The following is a 12,632-nucleotide window of genomic DNA, read 5'->3' on the forward strand; positions in this document are numbered from 1 at the left end:
GCACTCCATCCTGGGCAACAGGGCTAGACCCTGTCTCAAAGAAACAGGTTGGGCCCATGGTGTAGTGGGTTATCAGAACTTACTAATATTAGTCTCACTAAAGTTTGTATACAACCCCTGAGTGCTAAATTTGGCTTTAAAAAAGGGAAAAAAAAAAAAAAAAAACTGAGATGGTTGAACAGTGAGGAGGCCTGTGTGGCAGGGTCAGAGCATGGTGAGGGTGGGGGGATACTGGGGAGCAGGAAGTGGGTCGTGAGGTCCGAGAGGTGTGTGGAGATGGAGGGAGGGTATTGCATAGGACATCAAAGGTCATTTGCAGGTTTTTGGCTTTTACTCTGTGTTTTTGTTTTTCAGACAGGGTCTCACTGTGTCACCCAGGCTGGAGTGCGGTGGCACAATCATCGCTCACTGCAGCCTTGACCTCCTGGGCTCAAACGATCCTCCCAATTCTGCCTCCTGATTACCTGTGACCACAGGCACGTGCCATCACACCCAGCTAATTTTTGTATTTTTTTTGAGAGATGGAATTTGACCATGTTGCCCAGGCTGGTCTTGAACTCCTGAGCACAAGGTGATTCGCCCGCCTTGGCTTCCCGAAGTGTTGGGATTATAGGCATGAGCCACCGCTCCCACCGCCTTTTACTCTGAGTTAGACAGTGTCTTAATTTCATTTTGTGATTCCATAATTGGGTAATAGAAATGGGATAATTTATAAAGAGACTAGGTAATTTATAAAGAAAAGAGATTTATTATTTGTATTTGAGTCTGGGAAGTCCAAGGTGCTGGGCCCACATCCTGGCGAGGGCCTTTGTACTCCACATCCCAAATGGAAGGAAAGGCAGGGGAGCGAGAAAGAAACGTGGGGGGCTGAACTTGCTTTTATAACAAACCTGCTCTTGAGATAACGGCCCCAGCCCTGAAGTAGCATCAATCTGCCCTTATGACAATCACCTCTTCAAGGCCCCACCTCTCAACACTGTTAAGATTAAGTTTCCGGAGCCCGGCGTGGTGGCTCACGCCTGTAATCCCAGCACTTTGGGAGGCTGAGGTGGGCAATCACCTGAGGTCAGGAATTCGAGACCAGCCTGGCCAACATGGTGAAACCCTGTCTCTACCGAAAATACAAAAATTAGCTGGGCATGGTAGTGGGTGCCTATAATCCCAGCTACTAGGGAGGCTGAGGCGGGAGAATCTCTTGAACCCGGGAAGCAGAGGTTACAGTGAGCTGAGATAGTGCCACTGTACTCCAGCCTGGGTGACAGAGCGAGACTCCATCTCAAACAAACAAATAAAGGGATGGCATTCAAAGCCTGAGACAGAATGAGGTAACGGAGAAGAGGTAGAACATCGATTGCTTGAGGTTGAGGAGGGGGCAGGAACCAACCGAGAAGGCTCAGGTGGGGCAGGAGGAGGATGAGGTAGGACTGGTGTCCTGAGAGCTGAGGGAAAAGTGGTTAAAGGACGAAAGGGTGATCAGTTGTGTCAGATGCTGCCAATAGGTCAGTCATGTAAGAGGACAGGGAGATTCGCTGTGGGATTTGATAACCTGGAGGTCTCTCTGGAGCTCTTGATAAGAAGAGTTTGGTGTTGTATTCCATTTGCTAAGTACCATTTCAGAGGTTTCCACTGGAAGTCAAATGCTTATTACAGACTAGTCTAGAAAAACTAGCCACTGTAAATCTTTTTGGAAACTGGATATATCACATAAATAAGAAATTTGTTCGAGTTTGATAAACATCTTGAAGCATGAAATTGTTTGACTTTAGCTGTGGAAAATGTCAAAATCATTGTCACTTAGCTGTAGCTACATTTATTTAAATTTAAATTTAAATTATAAAATAGAGCCAAGGTCTCACTGTGTTGCCCAGGTTGGTCTTGAATTCCTGGGCTCACATGATCCTCTTGCCTCAGCCTCCCAGTGTGCTGGGATTACAGATGTGAGCCACTGTGCCTCTCCTGTAGCTACATTTAATTCTCATATAAGGGGCTTTTGTCCATTTTTTTTTTGAGACGGAGTTTCACTCTGTCCCCCAGGCTAGGGTGCAGTGGCATGATCTCAGCTCACTTCAACCTCTGCTTCCCAGGTTCAAGCAATTCTCCTGCCTCAGCCTCTGGATAGCTGGGATTACAGGCGCGTGCCACTACGCCCAGCTAATTCTTGTATTTTTAGTAGAGATGGGGTTTCATCATGTTGGCCGGGTTGGTCTCCAACTCAACCTCAAGTGATCTGCCTGTGTCGGCCTCCCAAAGTGCTGGGATTACAGGCGTGAGCCACTGCTCCCAGCCAAGGGCTTTCATTCTTAGAGTAATATGGTGAGTTAATAACCATGTTTTAAAGCTGAACAACTCTTTAAGATAAGTCAGGCACTGGGCTTGGTGGTCTGAACCTGTATTTCAGCTATTCAGGAGGCTGAGGCAGGGGATCCTTTGAGTGCAGAAGTTCGAGGCTGCAGTGAGCCATGACTGTGCCTGTGAGTAGCCACTGTACTCTAGCCTGGGCAATACAGCCAGACCCTGTTTCTAAATAGTAATAATAATACTGAAGAACAAAAAAGAAAATGGGAAGTCAGGGAGAGAGGTCACATACAAATAGAATGACGGAAGGTATTAATGATGTTGAATAGAACAGGAATTTTGACCAGGCTTGGTGGCTCATGCTTATAATCGCAGCACTTTGGGAGGCTGCGGCAGAAGGATAGCTTGAAGCTAGGAGTTTGAGACTAGTCTGGGCAACGTAGTAAGACCCTGTCTATAACAAAAACAACAACAACAACAACAACATAGAGTTGTGGTGGCACATCTATAGTTCCAGCTACTTGGGAGGCCATGGTGAGAGGATTGCTCGAGTCTAGGAGTTTAAGGCTGCACTGAGCATGTTCATGCCACTTTACTCCCAGCATGGGCGACAGAGTGAGATACCATCTCTAAAAAACATAAGATACAAAGGCACAGTAATTTAACAGCATCAGTTCTCAAGTGTGGTCCTCAGACATCGGGAGGCCTCCCAGACTCTTTTAGGGTTTTGCAAGGTTGAAACTCTTTTCTTTTTTTTTTTTTTGGAAACGGAGTCTTGCTGTTGTCGCCCGGGCTGGAGTGCAGTGGCATGATCTCGGCGCACTGCAACTGCCTTCCAGGTTCCAGCAATTCTCCTGCCTCAGCCTCCCAAGTAGCTGAGATTACAGGCACCCACCACCATGCCCGGCTAATTTTTGTATTTTTAGTAGAGACGGGGTTTCAGCATATTGGTCAGGCTGGTCTCGAACTCTTGACCTCAGGTGATCTACCCACCTTGGCTTCCCAAAGCGCTGGGAATACAGGTGTGAGCTACCGTGCCCGGCTGAAACTATTTTCATAATGACAGTAACACTTTGCCTTTTCACTGTGATCCCATTTGCACCAGTGGTCCAGAAGCAAAGGTGAGTAAAGCAATTGGTGCTAGCACCAATTGGGCTGTTGCTGTGGTCATGGTATTCTTCACCATACATACTCTCAGTATAAAGAAAAGAATAAGCCAGGTTCCCCTGAGAATGTCCTTGATGAAGTGGTAAAATTCATTAATTTTATGAAGTCTTGACTCCTGAGCACGTCTTTTTAATATTCTGTGTGCTGGCACGTATGTTTATTGCAACACTATTCACAATAGCAAAGACTTGGAACCAACCCAAATGTCCATCAATGACAGACTGGATTAAGAAAAGGTGACACATATACACCATGGAATACTATGCAGCCATAAAGAAGGATAAATTCGTGTCCTTTGTAGGGACATGGATGCAGCTAGAAACCATCATTCTCAGCAAACTATCGCAAGAATAGAAAACCAAACCGCATGTTCTCACTCATGGGTGGGAATTGAACAATGAGATCACTTGGACACAGGAAGGGGAACATCACACACCGGGGCCTGTTGTGGGGTGAGGGGAGCGGGGAGGGATAGCATTAGGAGATATACCTAATGTAAATGACGAGTTAATGGGTGCAGCACACCAACGTGGCACATGTATACATATGTAACAAACCTGCACGTTGTGCCCATGTACCCTAGAACGTAAAGTGTAATTTAAAAAGTTAAATGAAAATGCTAGAAAAAAAAATATTCTGTGTGCTGAAATGGGCAATACTTCAAAAGCTCTTCTGCCTCCTGTTGAAGTATAATGGTGTGTTGGGAAAAAGCACGGTTGTTTGAATTGAGAGCTGAATTAATTGCTTTTTGGGTGAAGTACCATTTTTACTTAAACATCTAACAGACAAACGTGTTACTAGATTTGGGTATTTGGCAAGCCTTTTCTTGAAAACGAATGAAGTGAGCCCGACACTTCAAGGAAAACAACACGGTATTTGCTACCAATGATAAAATATGAGTTTTTTTTTTTTTTTAAAAAGAAAGATTGGTCGAGTGTAGTGGCTCACACTGGTAATCCCAGCACTTTGGGAGGTTGAGGCGGGCAGATCACTTGAGGTCAGGAGTTCGAGACCAGCTTGGCCAACATGGTGAAACCCCATCTCTACTAAAAATACAAAAATTAGCCAAGTGGTGCTGGTGCCTCTAATTCCAGCTACTCAGAAGGCTGAGGCACGAGAATCACTTCAACTTGGGCGGTGGAGGTTGCAGTGAGCCAAGATTGTGCTACTGTACCACTCCAGCTTGGGTGACAGAGTGAGACTCTGTCTCAAAAAAAAAAGGAAAAAAAAAAAAAAGACAAAAGACAAGGTAGCAGAGATGATAGAAGGAGGGAGGAAGGGGGAGCAGATACGAGTTTTTAAGTGAAAGTTTTTAAGTGAAAGTCAGACTTTTGGAATGCTTATATCTACTACCAAGAGCTCAATGGCTTCCCAATGCTTAAAGACTTATCTGATGAGATCAGTGGTGACATTCACAAATGTGATTTTTGGATATTGCATAATGAAATGTGTCAACATTTGGAAAATCTGCATAACTCAATGAACCAATATTTTTCAAATGTCAAATGATGATGTTCCAAAATCACATACAAGTAAAAGATCCATTCAAAGTACAAGATAGACTTGCTTCTAGCCAACACAGAATGACAGGGACACCTCATGGCTAATGATGCTGCACACCTTTTTGCTTTGTTTTTTTGAGACTGAGTCTTGCTCTGTTACCCAGGCTGGAGTGCAATGACGTAATCTCCGCTCGCTGCAACCTCCACTTCCCGAGTTCAAGCAATTCTCCTGCCTCAGCCTCCCGAGTAGCTGGAATTAAGGCATCCACTACCACCCCCGACAAATTTTTTGTTTTTTAGTGTCGATGGGGTTTCATCATTATGGCCAGGCTGGTCTCAAACTCCTGACCTCAGATAATCCACCTGCCTTGGCCTCCCAAAGTGAGCCACTGCACCCAGCCTACCCATTTAAAGAATTATATTAGTTGTCTTCTTTTTCCCTTTCCTTTTTTTTTTTGCATTATACTTTTAGCAAGGATTACTATCAGATTCTACTCATTTGGCCAGAGACCCTCCTTGAGGTGTTTGCAGCCAACTTGCTCCATAGGTAACACACTAGATTAGCTGTCTTTCTGCTGTGAATCTGTGATGTCTTTTTTTTTTCTTCTTCCTTTTTTGAGACAGAGTCTTGCTCTGTCGTCCAGGTTAGAGTGCAATGGCACGACCTCGGCTTACTGCAAGCTCCACCTCCCAGGTTCAAGCAATTCTTTGTCTCAGCCTCCCGAGTAGCTGGGATTACAGGCGCCTGCCACCATGCCTGGCTAATTTTTTTGTATTTTTGGTAGAGATGGGATTTCACCATTTTGGCCAGGCTGGTCTTGAACTCCTGACCTCGTAATCTACCCGCCTCTCAAAGTGCTGGGATTACAGGCGTGAACTGCGCCCAATCTTTTTTTTTTTTTTTTTGAAATGGAGTTTCGCTTTTGTTGCCCAGGCTGGAGTGCAATGGCGGATCTTGGCTCACTGCATCCTTCGCCTCCTGGGCTCAAGCGATTCTCCTGCCTCAGCCTCAGGAGTTGCTGGGATTACAGGCATGTGCCACCACGCCTGGCTAACTTTGTATTTTTTAGTAGAGACGGGGTTTCGCCATGTTGGTCAGGCTGGTCTCGAGCTCCTGACCTCAGGTGATCCGCCCATCTCGGCCTCCCAAAGTGCTAGAATTACAGGCGTGAGCCACCATGCCTGGTGGAGATGTCTTATTAGACTCTGCCTCCTCTAGACTTTGCTGTAACAGTCCTGTGTCCTTTCTAGTCTATCCTAAGACCGGTCCAGTTTCATTAAGTCATTATAAGACAAACTATACTCTGGTTGCAGTTGCTTGGACATTTCTATTTTTTTGCCTCTGTCTCTTTAAGCTTAAATATTGAAATTGAGTTCAACTCCTCTGTCTTCTTATCAGATGTCCTCTCAATTCTCTTTCTGTTTGTCTTACAGCTTCACGGTGATGATATGGCATCTGCCAGCTCTAGCCGGGCAGGAGTGGCCCTGCCTTTTGAGAAGTCTCAGCTCACTTTGAAAGGTGAGTGGCACTGTATAACGTCTTTATCTTGTCTACGGCCTGGGAAGAGGGGGAATCTAACCACGCCTTGGTCTGGGGAGCCAAATTTTGTGAAATAGCTTACGGGTGTTAATTATTCTCATGTCATTATCGTCTTGTAGCTGTAGTTCTTGAAGAAGAAAGAAAATAAAAAGGAGCAGGGAAATAAGGAACTTTTGGCTAAAATTATCTAAAATGGTGATTTCAGGCCAGGTGCAGTGGCTCATGCCTGTAATTCAGCAATTTGGGAGGCTGAGACAGGAGGATCCCTTAAGCCCAGAAGTTTAAGACCAGCCTGGGAAACATAGGGAAGCCCTGTCTCTACAGAACATAAAATAATTAGCCAGGCATGGTGGTTCACGCTAGCTGGTCCCAGCTACTAAGGAGGCTGAAGTGGAAGGAGAATTGCTTGAGCCTGGGAGTTCAAGGCTGCAGTGAGCTGTGATCGCACCACTGCACTCCAGCCTGGGTGACAGGGTGAGACCCTGTCCCAAAAACAAAGTAAAATGAAAACAGTAAAATAAAATGGTGATCTCTTCATGCCCTGGCCCTTGTTGCTACCTACACTCACTCCCTAGGTGCCTCATCCAACCTCATGGCTTTAAATGCCACCAACAGATCACTCCTCTGGGCTTTTCCTCTGAACTCCTGATTTATAACCAGTAGCCAGTTTGTTACCTTCGCTTGAATATTTACTAAACATCTAGAATTTAGCCTGTCTATAGCTGAGGTCCTGGTTTTTCTTCCTCATTGTCTGTATCAGCCTATCAGCATATCTGGTTGACTCGATCCTCAAAATGTGTCACTCAACATTCAGCCACTTCTCACCACCCCTAGGTCACAGCCTGGTCCAGGCCACCATTGTCTCCACCCTGGGTTAAGGCAGTAGACTTCTGTCCTGTCTCTCTGCTTCTCCGCTTTGCCCTCCTTCAGTTTGTTGGTTACACAGCAGCCGGTGATCTTGTTAAAATGTAAACTGGGGCCAGGTGTGGTGCCTCATACCTGTAATATCAGCACTTTGGAAGGCCAAGGCAGGAGGATCACTTGAGCCCAGGAGTTTGAGACCAGCCTGAGCAACAGAGCGAGACCCCTGTCTCTACAGAAAATTGGAGGCTGAGGCAGGAGGATCACTTGAGCCCAGGAGTTTGAGACCAGCCTGAGCAACAGAGCGAGACCCCTGTCTCTACAGAAAATTGGAGGCTGAGGCAGGAAGATCACTTGAGCCCAGGAGTTCGACGTTGCAGTAGGCTGTGATTGTGCCACCGCACTCCAGCCCGGGCAACAAAGCAGAGCGAGAACATGTATCAAAAAAAAAAAAAAAAAAAAATGCAAGCTGGGTCTTGTCACTCTTCTGCTCAAACCGTTCAAGGGTGCTCCATTTCACAGTAGAAGCCGAAGGTCCCATGTGATGGGACCCTTCCCCACCCCGCATTTCTCATCACCTGTTCCTGGTCTACATTCTCTCTGCGCCAGCCTCCTTGCTTTTCAGTGAATACACTGGGCAGGTGTCTGCCTCCGGGCCTTTGCACTTGCCGTTCCCTCTGAGTGAAATGCTTTTCGCTGCCTTATTTCCTTAGGCCTGTTCTCAAAAGCCACCCTCTTCCTGATCCCCTGATCCAAAGCCACCTTCCTCATTGACTTCACATCTATTTCCCTCCCTTCTTTATATTTTTCTTCTCAGCCCTTGTCCCTGTTTAATTAATTTATTTCATTTGTTGACTGTCTCCTTCAATAGAATGTATCCACAATAAGAGATTTTTGTCTGCTTTGGTCACTGTTAACTACCCTAGCCACTAGAACAGTGCCTGACACATAGTGGGCCCTCAGTCAATAGGGCCTGAACGAAAGAATGTTGCTTCGGGTTCTATAGCTCTGCAGCCATCACAGATGGGAGAGTGACTCTCAGTATCTGAGCTCAGGCCCCTCAGCCTAGTCCTCCAGAGGCAAAACTGTGTCTCTTGGGAATATTTTTCTTGAGTATTTTTGAAATGTAAATGTTATTTATATAATATACTCATGTAGTTTAAAAATCTTAATTTTTAATGTTATTATATTTTGAGACAGTCTTGCTCTGTCGCCCAGGCTGGAGTGCAGTGGTGCTATCTCAGCTCACTGCAACTTCTTCCTCCCAGGCTAAAGCGATTCTCCTGTCTCAGCCTCCCAAGTAGCTGGGATTACAGGTGTGTGCCACCATGCCCGGCTAACTTTTTGTTTGTTTGTTTGTTTTGAGATGGAGTCTCGCTCTGTTGCCCAGGCTGGAATGCCGTGGCATGATCTCGGCTCACTGCAACCTCTGCCTCCCAGGTTCAAGCAATTCTTCTGCCTCAGCCTCCTGAGTAGCTGGGACTACAGGCGTGCGCCACCACGCCTGGCTACTTGTTGTATTTTTACTAGAGACGGGGTTTCACCATATTGGGCAGGCCAGCTTCAAACTCATAACCTCGTGATCTCCCCGCCTCAGCCTCCCAAAGTGCTGGGATTACAGGTGTGAGCCACCGTGCCAGGCCTCCTGTAGTTCAAAATTCTTTCCTCCAGTCCTTCAGTGCTCCTGCTTGGAAGAAACCAATAGTATGTTTCTTGTGTGTCTTTTCCAAGATACACAAAAAGGGATGCATTTTTTTAATTTTGAGAGCCAGATTGCCTTCCTTGGAAGGAATACTCTTCTAGCAATGTGCGAGAGTGCCTGTTTCCCCACATCTTTACCAGCACAATGTTGTCAGACTTTTAACTTTTGCCTGTTGCATTGGTGCAAGCTTGTGTTCTCAGTATGGTTTTGTTTTTTTTTTTTGAGACAGAGTCTCGCTCTGTCACCCAGGCTGGAGTGCAGTGGCATGATCTCGGCTCACTGCAAGCTCCGCCTCCCGGGTTCACGCCGTTCTCCCGCCTCAGCCTCCAGAGTAGCTGGGACTACAGGTGCCTGCCACCACGCCCGGCTAATTTTTTTGTATTTTTAGTAGAGACGGGGTTTCGCCGTGTTAGCCAGGATGGTCTCGATCTCCTGACCTCGTGATCCACCCCCCTCGGCCTCCCAAAGTGCTAGGATTACAGGCGTGAGCCACCGTGCCCGGCCCTCATTTAGTTTTATTTCCCACTTCTTTACTTATGCATTTGACTCTTGAACAGCATGAGGGTCAGGGGTGCTGATTCCTTGCTCAGTAAAAAAATCCACATGTAACTTTGGACTCCCCCAAAACTTTACTTACAGCATACTGTTGACAGAAAGCCTTGCCAATAACAGAAACAGTTGATTGGCTGGGTGCGGAGGCTCATACCTGTAATCCCAGCACTTTGGGAGGCTGAGGCAGACAAATTTCCTTAGGTCAGGAGTTCGAGACCAGTGTGGCGAACATGGTAAAACCCTGTCTCTACTGAAAATACACAAAAAAATCAGTCAGGCGTGATGGGGGGCACATGTAATCCTAGCTACTTGGGAGGCTGAGGCTAGGAGAATTGCCTCAACATGGGAGGCCGAGATTGCAGTGAGCCGAGATCACACCATTGCACTCCAGCCTGGGCAACAAGAATGAAACTCTGTCTCAAATGAAACAACAACAACAACAAAAACAACAACAACAAAAGTGGAAACAGTTGATTAATGCGTGTTTTGTATGTTACATGTATTATATACTGTATTTCTACAATAAAATAAGCTAGTGAAAAGAAAATCATAAGGAGGAGAAAAAGCATTTACTATTTATTCAGTGGAAGTGGGTCATCATAAAGGTCTTCATCCTCATCGTTTTCATGTTGAGTAGCTGAGGAGGAGGAGGAAGAGGAAGGATTGGTCTCTGGAGTGGCAAAGGCAGGAGAAAATCCATGTAAACGTGGGCCCTCATAGTTCAAACCTCTCTTGTTCAAGGCTCAACTGTATGATGTTTAGCATCTTTTTTGTTTGTTTGTTTTTGAGACAGAGTCTCACTCTGTCACCCAGGCTGGGTTGCAGTGGTGTGATCTTGGCTCACTGCAACTTCCGCCTCCTGGGTTCAAGCGATTCTGGTGTCTCAGCCTCCCAAGGAGCTGGGCTTACAGGCATGTGCCACCACACCTGGCTAATTTTTGTGTTTTTAGTAGAGATGGAGTTTTGCTATGTTGGCCAGGCTGGTCTTGAACTTCTGATCTCAAATGATCCGCCTGCCGCAGCCTCCCAAAGTGCTGGGATTACAGGTGTGAACCACTGTACCCGGCAAAAGTGTTTAGCATCTTATATATTTAAGGGCAGTTGTATTTCCTTTTCTATGGATTGCCTGTTCATGTTCTTTGCCTGTTTCTTATTACATTATTGATTTTTTTTGTAGTCCTGAAATATTTTAATTATGTTTCTTGGAGTCTTTTGCCTGCTTCTGCCCCTTTGAGTAGGGAGATGAGTTAGAGTGAACGGATATGGTTTTAAACTGGGGACTACAGACTTTATTACCTTAGCTAATAATTAGCAAGTCTAGCTCAAAGCAGAAGTCGGCCCGTTGGACCTGGTAACATCCTGAGGTCTCTGTTTTGGGGGCATGTTATTCAGCCACGCACACTCATTTCTCTTCTTTTCTTTTCGTTTTTTTTTTTTTTTTTGAGACGGAGTTTCACTCTTGTTGCCCAGGCTGGAGTGCAGCGGTGTGATCTTGGCTCACTGCAACCTCCGCCTCCCAGGTTCAAGTGATTCTCCTGCCTCAGCCTCCAGAGAAGCTGGGATTATAGGCTCCCGCCACCACACCTGGCTAATTTTTGTATTTTTAGTAGAGATGGGGTTTCACCATTTTGGTCAAGCTGGTCGCAAACTCTTGACCTCGGGTGATCCACATGAAGAAAGCTGATAGTGTAACCTGTGGGGTGTGACTGCGCGGTTTCCAGTTCTCTTGTGCCTGCCCACAGTGTGATCCTGGTGTTTTAAGGTATATTTTTAAATGCATTGAGGCGCTTAAACGTAGGCCAGCTATTTTATTTGATATTTTACTAGAGAAACACTGAAAAATTGATCTCTGAAAAGCATAGTATAATAAAACAAAAAACGAGCTGTTTGGAACTTACTGAGAGCAGATGCCAGACTCTATTGTGGTCCCTTCTTAAGAGCTTTTTCAGTGTATAATTTTGTCATTATGTGATTTTTGCCTGATTTGTTGACTTTGAAAGCTAAATCCCACATAAAGTCGTGACTCCGTGTGTAAAGATACATTTCATGAAAGAGACTTTCTAGATAAACTTGCTCATGTCTTTGTTTTGGCCTGTCTTTTAAGAACAAGAAACATTCAAAATATCACCCTGCCTGTTAACTGTAGGTTACAAATGTGTCAGAGGAGAGACCTGGCCAACTCCACATTAAGCAGGGGTTCAAACTTAGTATCCCCAGTCGCAGGACAACCTAATGTATGTGATAATAGGTACCTGACATAACTTATGTTGTAGTATTCTTTCTTTTGAGTCAGAGTCTCACTCTGTCACCTAAGCTAGAGTGCAGTGGCACAATTACAGCTCACTGCAGCCTCGACCTCCTGGGCTCTGGGAATCCTATGTCCCGAGTAAATGGAACTACAGGTGTGAGCCACTATACCTGGCTAATATTTTATTTTTTGTAGTTTTGGGGTCTTGCTGTGGTGCCTAGGCTTGTCTCAAACTCCTGGGCTCAGGTGGCCCTTCTGCCTCAGCCTCCCAAAGTGCCGCGATTATAGGGTGAGCCACTGTTCCTGGCCTTTAAACTGAGTCTAATCATGAGGAAACAATTGTAATCACCCAGTAGATTCTTCTTGCCCACTCCACAGACAAAATAAATTCACTGCTGGGCGCGGTGACCCATGCCTGTAATCCGAGCACTTTGGGAGGCTGAGGTGGGTAGATCACGAGGTCAGGAGTTCAAGACCAGCCTGGCCAAGATGGTGACACCCCGTCTCTACTAAAAATACAAAAAAGTTAACCAGGTGTGGTGGCAGGCGCCTGTAATCCTAGCTAATTGGAAGGCTGAGGCAGAGAATTGCTTGCACCTGGGAGGCGGAGGGTACAGTGAGTGGAGATTGCACCACTGCACTCCAGCCTGGGTGACAGAGTGAAGCTCTATCTTAAAAATAAAATAAATAAATAAATTCGCTGAGACTGTAGCATTGCATTAGAGAAAGAGTTTAATTGACACAAAATAGGCTATACGGGGGACA

General features: G+C 45.7%; 1 protein-coding gene across 3 annotated transcripts in view; it reads left to right on the forward strand.

Moving 5' to 3' along the window:
• Positions 1 to 12,632, forward strand: part of WWP2 (WW domain containing E3 ubiquitin protein ligase 2) — a 181,301-nt gene that overhangs the window by 17,964 nt on the left and 150,705 nt on the right. For all 3 annotated transcript variants that reach the window (XM_025370285.1, XM_025370287.1, XM_025370286.1), the window contains exon 2: positions 6,399 to 6,483. In XM_025370285.1, coding sequence (XP_025226070.1) covers positions 6,414 to 6,483 — 70 coding nt within the window. In that variant the 5' untranslated portion in view covers positions 6,399 to 6,413. The remainder of the gene's footprint in view (positions 1 to 6,398; positions 6,484 to 12,632) is intronic.

Source organism: Theropithecus gelada, chromosome 20 (genome assembly GCF_003255815.1).
Source record: "Theropithecus gelada isolate Dixy chromosome 20, Tgel_1.0, whole genome shotgun sequence".
NCBI classification, from domain to species: Eukaryota; Metazoa; Chordata; class Mammalia; order Primates; family Cercopithecidae; genus Theropithecus; species Theropithecus gelada.